This window comes from Hyperolius riggenbachi, chromosome 12, assembly GCF_040937935.1.
Source record: "Hyperolius riggenbachi isolate aHypRig1 chromosome 12, aHypRig1.pri, whole genome shotgun sequence".
Taxonomy (NCBI): domain Eukaryota; kingdom Metazoa; phylum Chordata; class Amphibia; order Anura; family Hyperoliidae; genus Hyperolius; species Hyperolius riggenbachi.
This window is the reverse complement of record NC_090657.1, coordinates 73,643,520-73,658,368: the sequence shown is the minus strand read 5'-3', so window position 1 is coordinate 73,658,368 and position 14,849 is coordinate 73,643,520. Positions and strand designations below refer to the sequence as shown.

At 44.9% G+C, this 14,849-nt stretch overlaps 1 protein-coding gene across 7 annotated transcripts in view; it reads left to right on the top strand.

The window, feature by feature from the left end:
• The window catches only part of ZNF341 (zinc finger protein 341), a 74,591-nt gene that overhangs the window by 46,990 nt on the left and 12,752 nt on the right, over positions 1-14,849 (top strand). For all 7 annotated transcript variants that reach the window (XM_068262536.1, XM_068262534.1, XM_068262535.1 and 4 more), the window contains 7 exons: positions 3,018-3,213; positions 6,311-6,395; positions 10,627-10,823; positions 10,908-11,092; positions 13,170-13,378; positions 13,926-14,022; positions 14,630-14,762. In XM_068262536.1, coding sequence (XP_068118637.1) covers positions 3,018-3,213; positions 6,311-6,395; positions 10,627-10,823; positions 10,908-11,092; positions 13,170-13,378; positions 13,926-14,022; positions 14,630-14,762 — 1,102 coding nt within the window. The remainder of the gene's footprint in view (positions 1-3,017; positions 3,214-6,310; positions 6,396-10,626; positions 10,824-10,907; positions 11,093-13,169; positions 13,379-13,925; positions 14,023-14,629; positions 14,763-14,849) is intronic.

Below are 14,849 nucleotides of genomic sequence, written 5' to 3'. Positions count from 1 at the left end.
AATTCTCGCATGTGTGTACTTAGCTTAAAGGACAACTGTGTAGTGAGAAGAATATGAAGACTGCCATATGTATTTACTCTTAAACCATACCAGTTGCCTGGCAATCCTGCTGATCCTCTATCTATAATACTTTTAGCCACAGACCCTGAACAAGCATGCAGCAGATCAGGCGTTTCTGACACTATTGTCAGATCTAACAAGATAACTGCATGCTTGTTTCTGGTGTAATTCATACACTACTGCAGCCAAACAGGCCAGCAGGACTGCCAGGCAACCAGTATTTTTTTAACAGGAAATAAATATGGCAGCCTCCATATCCCTCTCACTTCAATTATCCTTTAATATGAACCTGAAAGGAAAAATGTGGAAGCCTCTGGATAGTCCTCAGGCTTCCCCAAAGTCTTACACCTTGCTGATCCACCGTTGGCACCCTCTAAGCAAATCCGACAGGAAGTTGTCAGATGAACTCTCACAGTCGCGCTCCCCTCAGTGTACCTGCGTAGCTGCACTGTGCCCACGTAAGTCCTGTCTGCACCAACGCAGTGGCATGTAGCTGCTTGTGCATGGCTTTGTCATCCGTTTACAAGCTGCTCTGTGCTACTGCACTGATGCAGACAGGAGTTGCACATTGCAACCGCATATGTACATGGAGGGTGTCACAGACCGCAAGGCCGGTCTGCGGATGGGGTCAATCGATGAGTCAGAAATCCTCTCACACGGTCATTTTGCTCATCACGAAGGGTAACCTGACTTCGCAATTTGAGGAACTGACTCTCGGAGGGAGCATTCAGACGCCAGAGGATTCCCCCCACACACACATACAATTCAAAGATCTGCCACCAAGCGGGTTACACAGCCCGCTACTGTAATTATGCTAATTTCGAGAACGCTCTATTAACCCTTATCAGTATGCAGGAACCTGGGTCAGATCTTTATATCTGGGCCGGGTTCTCGCATACGGGTTATAACGGTACACTTCTGTTAAACACGGTAGCGGTTTCAGGAGAATAGGTACGATTGTGTATATTCAGCAAATGGTCATAACCGCTAAATGATTTTTTTTAAACGTTTAATAACAAAAAATGCATTACATACAGTTTTATATAGACCAATTAACATATACACGCAAAGCTTAAAATAAAAGGGAAAAAAATTAGAAAAGTTCTTACTTTGTTACGGCTGAGCAGTCCATTCAGAGAATGAAGAGTCCAGTTTAAATGAGCTTTGAGAGTCCTTGGAAAAATGCATGCATCGGTCCCTCTGTGGAACACATGCTCCAAGCTCTTCTTTAGCAGATGAAATGCTGAAGGATTGGGGCGGGCTCTGCTGGCCCCATATTTATACAATCTTAGAATTGGGGCTGGGTTACCTCCAAACTAGGTGGAGGGAAGGCGGGGTTATCTCCTGGCAGCAAGGATGCCACCCCCAGACTCAGAGCAAGAAAATGTACCATTTATTAATAATCTGTGGGACTCCGCCCCAGAGTGGCGCATCTCAAATCCGAGGCTATATTCATAAGCGGCCGCTACACATGCCTATTCTATTGCATTCGCTCTATGCAGGCTGAATAAAGCAGTTTCCCTACTGATTCCGGACAGTTAGAAAATTGTAATTCGGATGAATGATAGAACTGGCTTATGGGTTTCAGAAAATGTAATTTTTGTCTTTCTGTGACAAGCCTATTTTGAATTATTAATAAAAGTTCTCTTTGTTTGATTTGCATGATTTTTGGCGGGGATTCTTACCTCCTGCCAGTTCGAGCTGGCTTTTTGGGAGAGAGGCTGATTATCTGCTGAGTCTGCTGAAGCTACTCCATGGCCACCATTCGGTCCTAGCTTGTAACACCTATGTGTCACCAGTTACGTGTGAAAAGCTGGAGGGGGTGAGGGGCTCTGCTTTCATTGAGAAGAGAGCGAAAGGAAAGACATTTGTTTTATTCTACACAGGACTAACAGTAATGAGCTGGACCATTACGCAAGTCGTTGGCGCTTGCGCACGACTTTCCGTAATGTTCGTCAGAGGAGAACACACCCAAAGGGGCCCATACACTATTTCCCGCCGATATACAGCAGATTCGATCACTGTGATCGAATCTGCTGTGAAATCGTTGTGCAAACGATCAATTTCTGTTCGAAATCGATTGAGCAAAATCTTCCGCGTGGACAGATTGACGGAACAAACGCCGTCGGGTCGGGAGTGCGTCGATCGCGGCGTTCGAATGTCCGACTGACGCGGCAGTACATTACCTGATCTGGCCGGCGCGTATCCCCTCTGTACCTGCTGCTCCCTCTCCGCTGGGCTCCGGCAGGTTTCACTTTTTTCCTGGCCGGAAAAAGGAAGTTTAAACAGTAGAGCGCCCTCTACTGTTTAAACTTCCCCGGACAGGAAGTAAAGTGAAGCTGCAGCCCTGGAGCCCAGAGCGGAGAAGAAGACAGCGGAGATCAGGGGACTCGCGCCGGCTGGATCAGGTAATGTATGCAGGGGGGGGCAGCGGCAGCTTCACAGATGGTGAATCGATTTCATGATGAAATCTATTCACAATCTGTTTGCAGTAAAGGCAGCCATACGATCCCTCTCTGATCATATTCGATCAGAGAGGGATCTATCTGTTGGTGGATCTGATGGCAAATCGACCAGTGTATGGCTACCTTTAGAAGAAGATCCTAGCTAGAAGTGGTGCAGTCAAGACTGGGACATCAAGGGAAGCCTCATGAACTGTGTATTTTGGATATTCATATATATTGTGCTTCAGTCCACAGCTATTGCACAGTGAAGAGCTTGTACACACATCAAATCACAGATCTGTGATCTGTACATTAGGTCTGAGCTGAGAAGTGAGCACAGACATGGAATGGAATAGATGATCTGATAGAGAGCACCAGCCGACCTAATGTTCAGATAATGCTTTGCAAAACTGTGACCCTGGAGGATGATCTATCTTGACATATATTCTAGACATGAAAATCCCGTAAGGAGCCGTGCTGAAGAGTCCACAGTGTAACCCCTTTTATTTGCAGGTTCCAAGCCAGTGTGTAGAGAGCACAGTGTACAACACGCCTCCTGTGTACAGCCCTGGGAAACAGGGGCTAAAATCAAAAACCACAAGCAGCTGCTCACCTTGTGTCGACTTAAACGGCAGCAGTATGGGGAGCCTTGAGGCGGCCGTCCCCAACAAGATACGACGTCCGAAGAATGACAGCAATGGACAGAATGGTAAGCATTCCTACCAAAATGATAAACTTTTTATTCAAAAGGAATACACATATGGCTTTGTTTAGTTGTTACTGTGTTCAGTGTTTTTAAACTTTTGTTAAATCAAGTTAATTTGACTTTTTAACTTTTCATATGTAGTATCTGTGGTCTTTTATAAGTGGTATAGTCTCATTTTATTGCTTTAGTTCTGAGTAGAGCCAGACATACATCTAAGGAGGCTAGCACCTTAAGCTCCGCCCCTCAGTCCATGTTACATTCCAAGTCACACCCGTGTTATTGTTTATAGTATTTAAAAAATTCATGTGGTGTTTTTGTCAGGTAAACTTCTATTGGGTTCATACGTAAAGTAATGGTAATATTGCCATGTGCGGGGAGTGGAGGAGGATACAGGGAGTCCCTGACATCGTGGCGGGTTGGCATTTTGTATTTGGTGGGTGTGTGAAAGTTGGGGACTCCCTGTATTTAGAATATAAGATGTAGTGACTTTTTCTCCCTATGTTTGGGGGCGAAAAACAAAGGGTTTTTTTTTTTTTTTTTTTTTATAGAATATGGTCTTAAAGGAAAACTATCAAACTAAGTGTTCTAAAATGACAATGTACAAATGTCTGAGTAGCTGTGTTAACAGCTGTTTCCTACTTTTCATGTTAAATATCAGAGGCAAAAGCTTTAATTCATTGGGTTTGATTCATCAAGCAGCACTGCTAAAGCAGCGCGGCTTAAAGGGATACTGTAGGGGGGTCGGGGGAAAATGAGTTGAACTTACTGGGGGCTTCTAACGGTCCCCCACAGACATCCTGTGCCCGCGCAGCCACTCACCGATGCTCCGGCCCCACCTCCGGTTCACTTCTGGAATTTCAGACTTTAAAGTCTGAAAACCACTGCGCCTGCGTTGCCATGTCCTCGATCCCGCTGATGTCACCAGGAGCGTACTACACAGACCATACTGGGCATGCGCAGTACTGCTGAAATTCCAGAAGTGAACCGGAGGCGGGGCTGGAGCATCGGTGAGTGGCTGCATGGTCACAGGATGTCTGTGGGGGACCTTTAGAAGCCCCGGGTAAGTTCAACTCATTTTCCACTGACCCCCCCCCCCCCCCCCTCTCCCTACAGTGTCCCTTTAATGACCCATAGTGCGCCCTATGCACACCTTACATAGCAGTGTGCGCTGCCATGTAAGGAGAGTGCCGCCTTTAGTTACTCACATTGCAATGCGCGTAACATTAACTGTGGGTGGCCTTGCTTCTGTGAAGTATCGCTACCGCGATACTTCACTCACGCCCGCTACTGTATTAATTTACATTGCTTTGTAAATTAATACAGTAGCGGCCGTGAGTGTAGTAATACAAAATGCCAACCCGCCACGATATCAGGGACTCCCTGTATTGTCCCGTGTCCTCCTCTACTCTGCCTGCACATGGCAATTGAGCAGGCTGCCTCTATATGCTGGTTAGTGTTGCTCGTATAGTACTTTTTAAAATCCGGATTTTTGGATATCCGAATCCGACCTTTTAGATATTTGCATGAATGCGGATATCCGAACGCATTATCCGCAGATATCCGACCTATTCTGATATCCGGATAGAGAAACCGGAAGTGCCTTTCAAAATGCTTTAAAAACACTTCTAACCTTTTGAAAACACCTTCAAGCCTCTTACCATCCTCCTCCTTCGGAGCAGTGCACGCTGCCATGTAAGGAGTGTGCCTTCTTTAGTTACTCACATTGCAATGCGCGTAACATTAACTGTGGGTGGCCTTGCTTCTGTGACCTCCGGCTTCGGAGGAGGAGGAGGATCTTGTCTTCCAGGGATTTGTAGGATGTCAAAGCATGCTCACATACCTTGGCCAGGAATTGAACCCAGGTCCACTGCTTAGAAGGCAGCTCACCTCACCGCTATACCACCAGTGTCCAGGAATCAAACCCAGGTCAACTAACATTACAGGCTGAAGCCAGCCATTTCACTCATCTCTTCAACTACATGAAAGGCCCAGGAGTAGTCTTAGCTACCGTAATATCTGTTACGGCAGGACCCTTATTACACTTTCTCTTACAGGGCTATGGAAACCGTTTTGCCCATGCGATAAAGCGAGGTGCAAAAATGAAATCATACCTAGCAGAGGATGGTTTCAATCCATCAACCTCTGGGTTATGGGTCCAGCACACTTCTGCTGCGCCACTCTGCAGTCTGCTTACATTTGTATACAATCAAGTTTAAGAAGGGTACATTAGTTCCCTTCACAAAAGGCAAGACCGTCCCTGGGTGGGCTTGAACCACCAACCTTTCAGTTAACAGCCAAATGCACTAACCAATTGTGCCACAAGGACTGTGTGTATGTCGTTGCTACTAAATGGCTATCTGGGGTTCTCTTCGGACCACTGTTGAACACAAAATGCAAGGCCATCCCTAGCAGGAAGGGTTGCATGGCCACCTAGCTTTTCATCCTTCCCTCCCTTGCCCTGGAATCTTCCAGACTTCAAATTGCTGTCCTTTGCTGTGTGTGTTACACCAGCATCATCCAGGGGGGCACATGATCTTTCTGATTCTGAAGTCTTGAATTGAATCTTGTAAGCAGTTTCACCATGTGTCCCACTGCTTTCATCTAGCAAATTAGGCAAATAAGCAAGCTCATTTTTCTCTTGGGTATAGCACAATCGTACATGCTAGGCTGTCTTCAGCATGTTGTGCTGTTGGTAGTATAGTGGTGAGCATAGCTGCCTTCAAAGCAGTGGACCTGGGTTCAATTCCTGGCCAATGTATGAGAGAGAGAGAGAGACTGACTTTTTGCCATTGAACCTGGAATCCGGATATCCGGGTCGGTTGTCAAACTATCCGCAGATAGTTATCAGTATTTCTGCTCAACTATCCGGATCCGGCTGGATAGTGCAAAAAATGTTCGGATATCCGAAATCCGGATGAGCATCCCTGAGGTCTGGCCTGGTTGTCAGACTGTGAATCCATCAGCCATGTAATGTGTGTTTGCCAGGCTTTACCTGCATACGCAAAAGACTCCCAATGATTTTAATCTGTCAAGAACTATCCAGGGACTTGCCTGCCTACAGTTTTTACAGGTATTCACAATGAATTCTATCCTGGTTTAGGGAAAATGAAGACTCCTAAACTGAAGTGCACGTTCTGTGATAAAGCCTTTGGGAAGAACTTTGACCTTCAGCAGCACATTAGAAGGTGAGACACCACTCTGGTCTTCAATAAAGGTGGCCATACTTGGTTACAATTTGGAATCTACTATCTATATAGTATTTGATTTTAAACAGAGGCGCCAAGTTAAAATAAAATATGTTAAAACTATTTAAACTGGGAGGTAGTGGTGGACTTATTTCCCCAGAAAGACTCAGGACAGTCTATATCCAGTAGCAAAATTCTTAAAATATAAAACTCCAAAAAGTTCAATGCGTTTCATGGGCTATGACCCGCTTCATCAGGTAATAACCGGAGTAACTGTATATTGATCCCAGCGCCCCCCCCCCCGTCATGTGTATCGTGTATCACTAGAAATAAGGTGGGAATGGTTGATTTCAAGGAGAACTCGAGGAAAACCTCAGGTCAAAAAACAGATATCTAAGATGAGGGAAGCCATCGCCATGAGGAATGGGGCTTAAAGGGAAGGTTCAGGGAGGGATGTAAAAAAATAAAAATCAATTTTCACTTACCTGGGGCTTCCTCCAGCCCGTGGCAGGCAGGAGGTGCCCTCGCCGCCGCTCCGCAGGCTCCCAGTGGCCGACCTGGCCAGGCTGGCTGTCAGGTCGGGCTCTTCTGCTCTCCAAGGCCCGGCACTTCTGCGTCCCACGCAGGCGCGATGACTTCATCGGACGTCCGCCGGGCTGTACTGCGCAGGTGCAGTAGTTCTGCGCCTGCGCAGTACAGCCCGGCGGACGTCCGATGACTTCATCGTGCCCGCGTGGGACGCAGGAGTGCCGGGCCTTGGAGCGCAGAAGAGCCCGACCTGACAGCCGGCCAGGTCGGGTCTGCCACCGGGAGCCTGCGGAGCGGCGGCGAGGGCACCTCCTGCCTGCCACGGGCTGGAGGAAGCCCCAGGTAAGTGGAAATTGATTTTTATTTTTTTACATCCCTCCCTGAACCTTCCCTTTAAAGAGAACCCGAGGCAGCAGAAAACATTAGATACTCGTAGAGGGAAGCCTCTGGATCTGCCAGATACTTCCCGTTTCCCCCTCGCCCCTACTGCCGCTCACCAGGACTTTCTGAAAGGTATAGATTCAGAGGAATTCAATTCCTACCACACACTGCACATCAATTTTCAATAGATTCCACCAGAAAATCTGTTGAAAATCGATCAGACTGCAGCATTGCACTGTTGGAACAGTGCAACGCTATAGGTGATTAATCTACCACCGATGCTGCCCCACCCCCGATTGATCTAGAATTTGCATCCTTGTCCAATTGATAAGAATTTTTTTTTTTTTTTTTTTTGGGTCAAAATTGATCAACTCCATTGATCTAACTTTTTTTTTTTATTTTTTAGTAAAACGCAGTCTGAGACTGCTGTGCTTTTTAAGTGCTGTGTTTGAAAAAAAACGCAAGAAAAACGCAATGAATGCGCTTTTCATTGTGTTTTTTTCTTTAGGTAAACTATCAGGAAACTAGGTAAAGTTGCATCAGCAGAATCGTAAGCGTACAAAAATCGCAAGTAATTTGATTTAAAAAAACACAATTGCATTGCACTGAGTTCGTGATTTTCAGTGTACAGGCCCTCTGAGACATCAAGCCCAGGAACAATACTGCTGGAAGGTGGCAAGTGTTTCAGCAGAGTCTGTGGCTTATCAGCAGTGCATACTGAGGAGGAAATAGTCCTGAGTTCAAATCCAGCGAGCACTGGGTCGCATCAATTTCTAAAGGGTCCGATTTTTGAGTTCCAATTTTTTTTTTTTTTTTTTTACTCACTCACTCACTCACTCACTCACTCACTCACTCACCAATCAATCAATCAATTGGGTTTGATGTACAAAGTGGATAGAGCGCTCCTCCCTGGGCAGATCAACCCCGGATATAACACAACTGTTGAATAGATCTGGATCGCTTCAGATGTTGGGGGTATAAGCACCCTAATCAGTTATGAAATGCAAGTTTCTGAAAGCACTCTTAATCAGTCTATATAGTCCCAGCCTATAGGTGAATATTCCAAGCGCACTGGTTATTAAGCACAGGTCCTCCCACTGTCCTCAGAGTGCGCTCAGACTTGAGTACAGCAATACTCCACAAAACATCTACAATTTAAGTGCAGCGCACATCCTCTATGGTGATATAAAAGAAGAGTCCCAACATTAAATGTCTCTGATTTTTTTTACTCCAGTCTTCCTTTGATTCCACCACCAGCAATCACCAATATGAAACGCACTCACCAGATACAGTGTGACCACTGTTAGACTGGTCAATCAACGTACGCCTCCAGGATACCCCAGCACTTCAGCTCCTGGTCCCTTTGATCAACGAATTCCCTGTCCAGGTTCACTTGTCCAAATTCATATAGCTCTAGTGTCTCAAACAAAAGCCTCTCATAGCGTAATATTGCTTTAAAACCACTAAAAGTTTATTAAAATATTGCACTCACATGTCACAAAGTTATAAACAGCATAGAGTTTTTCCACGGGCTCTCCCCCGTTGCCAAGCCGGGCTGAGTAATGTTTCCGCGTTCTGGCGTTCCAAAATGCCGCCGTTCCAAAATGCCGCCACTCACTTCCCAGTGCGTCCAATTCCCAGGCTCACCGCCGCTGCAGCTTGTACATGCGTCTGACCTGTCTGCCGGAAGCCACGCCACGTGGCTTCCGGCAGACGGGTCAGACGCATGTACAAGCTGCAGCGGCGGTGAGCCTGGGATTTTTACTTGAGATATGCGCATATCGATTTTATCTTTGTGAGTGCAACTTTTACAAAACTTTTATACAAATAAAACAGTATTATGCTATGTGAATGTTTGTTTGAGTTCAAGGAGGATACTGGAGTGTGTATATAACGTCCATAGAAGATCATACAAACGCCATATAAACTCTATTGCTGGTCATCTTGAGGTCAGCAATTATATGCGGTGAGCGCAACCTATTACTATATGCACATATGGGAACACTGGTGGTCTGTTGTTTGCACTGAGGTGGTGGAATCATATTGCGTGTATTGGATTACGCTATGTTGTTTCATTGATTTTGAGTTCATAGCAACCTGGACACTTCGTAGTGGTAAGAGGTCAACGCGTATACATCTACAGAAGAGGCTAATTAATTACAGGCGCATTGGCTGGTCCATGAGGTCAGCATAAATATCCGGTGAGCGTACTATTTGCTCATAAGCGTGTGGTGGAAGTATACACAGTGTGTGTAGCACGGTGATTATCATAATACATGAGATATATATATATATATATATATATATATATATATATATATATATATATATATATATATATATATATATATATATATATATATATATATATATATATATATATATATATATATATATATATATATATATATATATATATATATATATATATATATATATATATATATATATATATATTCCTTTGAGGTAATCTATAACCTGGAGAACGCAAATTCCGGTGAAGATTAGGATACCAACTAATGCTGTCATTGCTGATCTAGAATATAATCCGCAACATCATCTGGTGAGAGGATTATATGTACTAAAGGGAAGATAAGGACTACCTATAACGCTGGGACTATATAGACTCTGATTAAGAGCGCTTTCAGAAACTTGCATTTCATAATCAATTGGGTTTAATCAAGTATTTCCGAAGGTCCAATCTGATTTCTGTTATATAGAAGTGATCAGAAAAACTGGAAATCCAATTGGACCGGTTGAAAATAAATCGTATCGACCCATCTAACTGATGGGAAATTGCATGGTGTGTACTAGGCATTACACTCGGACTTGCAGTATTCTGGAATAAAGATGCTTAATCGGGTAAGTGCACCCACTCTCTGCTTTCTACAATATTACATTCCAAGATTGGATTGTTGATCTTCAAATCCCTACACAATTTGGGCCCTGGATGATACACGAAGGACTTGCTGAAACTGCACCACATCTCACAACCTCAGATCAGCAGGATCCATAAACTTGGTCACTACCAGAGTGCACCTCAAAACTTTGGGAGCCAGAGTTTTGTCATACTGCCCCTACCCTTTGGAATTCCTTACCACACCCAGTAAAGACCACTCCATCCCTGGAGTTATTCTAATCCAGACTGAAAAGTCACCTGTTTAGCCTGGCATTTACAGACTTGTAGAATTCTTCCTCTGTACCAAAACTTACCAATCAACCAAATGCTGGTCTGAGCCATGCCTATGCACTTTGAGTCCTACGGGAGAAAATCAATTTACAAAGGTTTGTTGTCTATTAAAAATGACCCTTTATCTTGCAGTCATACTGGAGAAAAGCCATTTCAGTGCATTGTGTGTGGGCGAGCTTTTGCTCAGAAGTCCAATGTAAAGAAGCACATGCAGACTCATAAGGTCTGGCCAAAAGGCCAAAATACGACGGGTTCACAAGGCCCCATGACTCTACAAGTGATGCCACTCAACCCATCGCAGTCAGAGGAGGAGTCTGCTGAGGATAGAGGTAGATGCCTATTTTACAGTGTGTGCTAATAGAAGTGTGTTGTGTGTAATCTTTCCTGATTGCCGTTGTGTTTGTATTGTGCAGTCTCCAGCCAGGTCCCAGCAGAAGAAGCCTCCTCTCAGGACATGGACGACACTGTGTCATGTGACAGGACGGACGCCAAGGAGGTGGTCATGATTGACAGCTCCTATCACTGCCAGTTCTGTCACAGCAAGTTTGACAACTACTTCCAGCTCAAATCACACATGACCCAGCATAAGACGGAGCAGGTGGGTAATGAAAGCAGAAGCTTGTGTTCCCTAGAATATGTGTACATTTATAACCATTGTGAGACTGTCTAGTTATCCTCTCTGCACCATCATTCAAGTTGTAGCCAACCTGTTTCTAGGGATAATCAATGAGCTGCAAATATTTCCAAGTTCATGCAGATTTATGTAAAATGTTATGCTAATATATGCAGCATGAAAATGGACCAGTCGAGTCCCAGCCAGGGTTAAAGTGATTGGTACATTTCCAAGCAGCATATACAGTATTTGCATAAAAGTTTACATAAATGTGCATGAACTCAGAAATATTTGCATCTCATTGATCATCCCTACCTGTTTCAATTATCTGTTACTGATTTATATAGTAGGTAAGATACTTACTGCGCTGCTGCTTAAAGGGGCCCTAAGGAATAACTTAGGCCCTCCTCCCTGCCAGACAGAGCCGGATTAACCGCCCCTCCCCTGAGTTGCAACAATTCTGAGCGGAAATGCCATTAACTCCACCGCGGATTTTCAGCAGGTACAGGATGAACAGTTTTTGGCTTCACCCTGCATCAGAATTTGGACAAGCCAATTTTTAAATGTAAGCCTCATAGAGACTCTGTAACATCAAAAAGATCCCCTGGGGGGTACTCACCTCGGGTGGGGGAAGCCTCCGGATCCTAATGAGGCTTCCCACGCCGTCCTCTGTCCCACGGGGGTCTCGCTGCAGCCCTCCGAACAGCCGGCGACAGAGCCGACTGTCCAATATTTACCTTTGCAGGCTCCAGCGGGGGCGCTGTGGCTGCTCTCGGCTCCGAACTACACGGAAATACCCGATCTCAGTCGGGTCCGCTCTACTGCGCAGGCGCCGGAAACTTGCGCCTGCGCAGTAGAGCAGACCCGACTGCGATCGGGTATTTCCGTGTAGTTCGGAGCCGACAGCCGTCAGAGTGCAGGAGCCAGGAAGGTAAATATTGACGTCATTATTCTCGGAGGGCTGCAGCGAGACCCCTGAGGGACGGAGGACGGCGTGGGAAGCCTCATTGGGATCCGGAGGCTTCCCCCACCCGAGGGGAGTACCCCCCCAGGGGATCTTTTGATGTTACAGATCCTCTTTAATCTGTCTCTGCTTCCAGGCCACATGTTAGATGCATGGGCTGCTTTCCTGTGTACATTGTTGCCATATATCGCTGTTGGTGCAGGATAGGAGAGGTAGCGGCAGTAAAAAGATTCGGCAATACTTTTCTCTTCCTGCCACTACCTCTCCTGTTTTCACACTAACCCCCCCCCTCTTTTTGCCTAACAATAACCTTTACTCCCCTCTCCTAACACTAACCTCCCCCTCCTTGTTACCACTATAGGTGTATTGATTTTAGCGCCATCCCTGCCAGTCCGACTGCTTAGCTATGTCTTATATGGGCTGGTGTGCCAAAATTCAGGTCCCTGGCACCGCATAGTCACAATGTGTATTACAGCCTATGGAGTAACAGGCAGTAGGCATCCTCTTCGTGCTTCCTTGGCTTCTCTATGCCACTGTATAGATCTGTGTATAAAGTATTAGTGTACGTAGTGTTAGTGTAATATAATAATTATAGAATAATAATAATATAATATAATAATAAATAATAGGGCTTTGCGTACAATGTAAAAGTGTTTGTATTTCATACCAATATTATTTACTATTAAACTGCCTATGCCTACACAGGACCATCCACCCTGGTTCCCGACGCCAAACCCTAAACACCTGTACAAACTCAACCCACCACTAGCTGCTGGTAAATGCCACAGCTTTTCCTGGTCCCTACAATGTACACCGCAAACTAACCCCATTCTGGGGTACCAATTTATTCGGAAGTGATCAAATGATTTCTTTTTAGGTTGACTTTTTCACATTAAATGTAACCTTAATACCTTACATTATTACTAAACTGCTACAATTAACCCAACGGACACGTAATCAGTTGTAACTCTATCGGATCAAACATTTCTGTAATGAAAAACAGTGCGCCAAAATTTCAGGATAACCTTTCCACACTGAGAATGTACTGGTCTTTGGACTGCAATAATCTGTTTTAATGTGTGTGTTGGGTCTCTTCAGGTGTATAAGTGTGTGGTGAAAGGTTGCACTCACACCTGCCAGAAGCTGGACCAGTTCTTGGAGCACATCAAAAGCCACCAGGAGGAGATGACTTATCGATGTCACATCTGCAACAAAGACTTCTCCTCGCTCTATGAGATGGGAGTCCACCAGTATTCCCATAGCTTGCTCCCCCTCATCGCCCCCAAGAAGGAGATGGCTGTCTACAAGTGAAGTATCTAGTACAAATTCTCTTGTGTTTCAAGCGTTAGTGCACTTTTGTTTGTTAGAATGGCTTGGGAGGTGCGCTTCTACTTTAGTGCAGGGAAAATGGGGACGCTCTGATCAATTATATTGTGAATTATTTGCTTTAAACGCTGATAGACTGCCCCCACAAATATCAATCAAAATCCTAATTCCTGTAGTAAATTGTCAATTACATTGTGAATTAAGTTACAGGACTCAAAGCCTCGCCAATTGAAGGGGATGGGATCTGACACGGACAGTCTCCTCTCCTGAGGCTTATATACTGTACATGGCTGATTGGGTTTAATTGCATATGGAATAGGCCTTCTGGGTTTATTTGCATAGCATTTTATTTGGTCGCAGTCACTCTTTGCATTCAGTACACTCAGCAAAGCACTTCAAATGCAAGACAATAGGACATTCTTTCTCGTGAGAGAATCAAGTGTATACATGAAAGTGTGTTTTTGCACAATGTTGTTTTTGCTTTATCCATAATCTAGCGATAACACTGCATCAGCCTCTTTATATTAGGTGTTTGAAGTGTATGAATAAATATTCCACACAAGAAGCCCTGGAGCAGCATCTGCAGTCAGCCACGCACAGTTACCCCTGCCCCCACTGCCAGAAGGTAAGCAGGTTTGCCTTTCCGCCTCCTGTCTTCATTCTCTCGCTCATCAGTAGATCAGAAATGACTTTATGAACAAAAGTGTAGACAAGGAAAATTGGAATTGTTCTTGATGTCTTCTACTCAGTGGCATTCTTACTTTCATTGTGTAACCAGCACAGTTAAAAGGGCCATACACCTGTCGATCTGCCGCCGGATCGACCATCAGATAGATCCCTCTCTGACTGAATCTGAGCAAAGAAGGATTGATTTCCTGCCCACACACTGCAGACAGATTTCCAGTCGATGTCCGCATGAAATGAACTGGAAAACGTCCCAGTGCCGCGCCTGTCGCCCTCTGCTGCATGCTTGTTCAGGGTCTATGGCTACAAGTATTAGAGGCAGAGGCTCAGCGGGACAGCCAGGCAACTAGTGCAGTATTGCTTGAAAGGAAATAAATATGGAAGCCTCCGTATCCCACCCACTTCAGCTGTCCTTTAAAGCCAGAACATATGGCTTCAAATTTATTTTTTATTTTTTTTTTAAGTATACCAAAGCAAGCGCTGCCACGGAGTGCCTACCTAGGTATTTGGGGGTTGAAAACAAATTGTATTTTCTGCTTTTACTGTAGGTGTTTCCTTGCGAGAGGTATTTAAGGAGGCATCTACCCACCCATGGAGGAGGAGGCCGCTACAAGTGTCCGATCTGTAAGAAGCTATTCAGGAGAGAACACTACCTAAAACTGCACAGCCACATCCACTCAGGTGCTGATCATATCCTACCTCTGCTATTCTTATCTTATCTGAAAATTTGGGGCAGCGCTTAGATACCTTAGCACTTATTAAAATTTA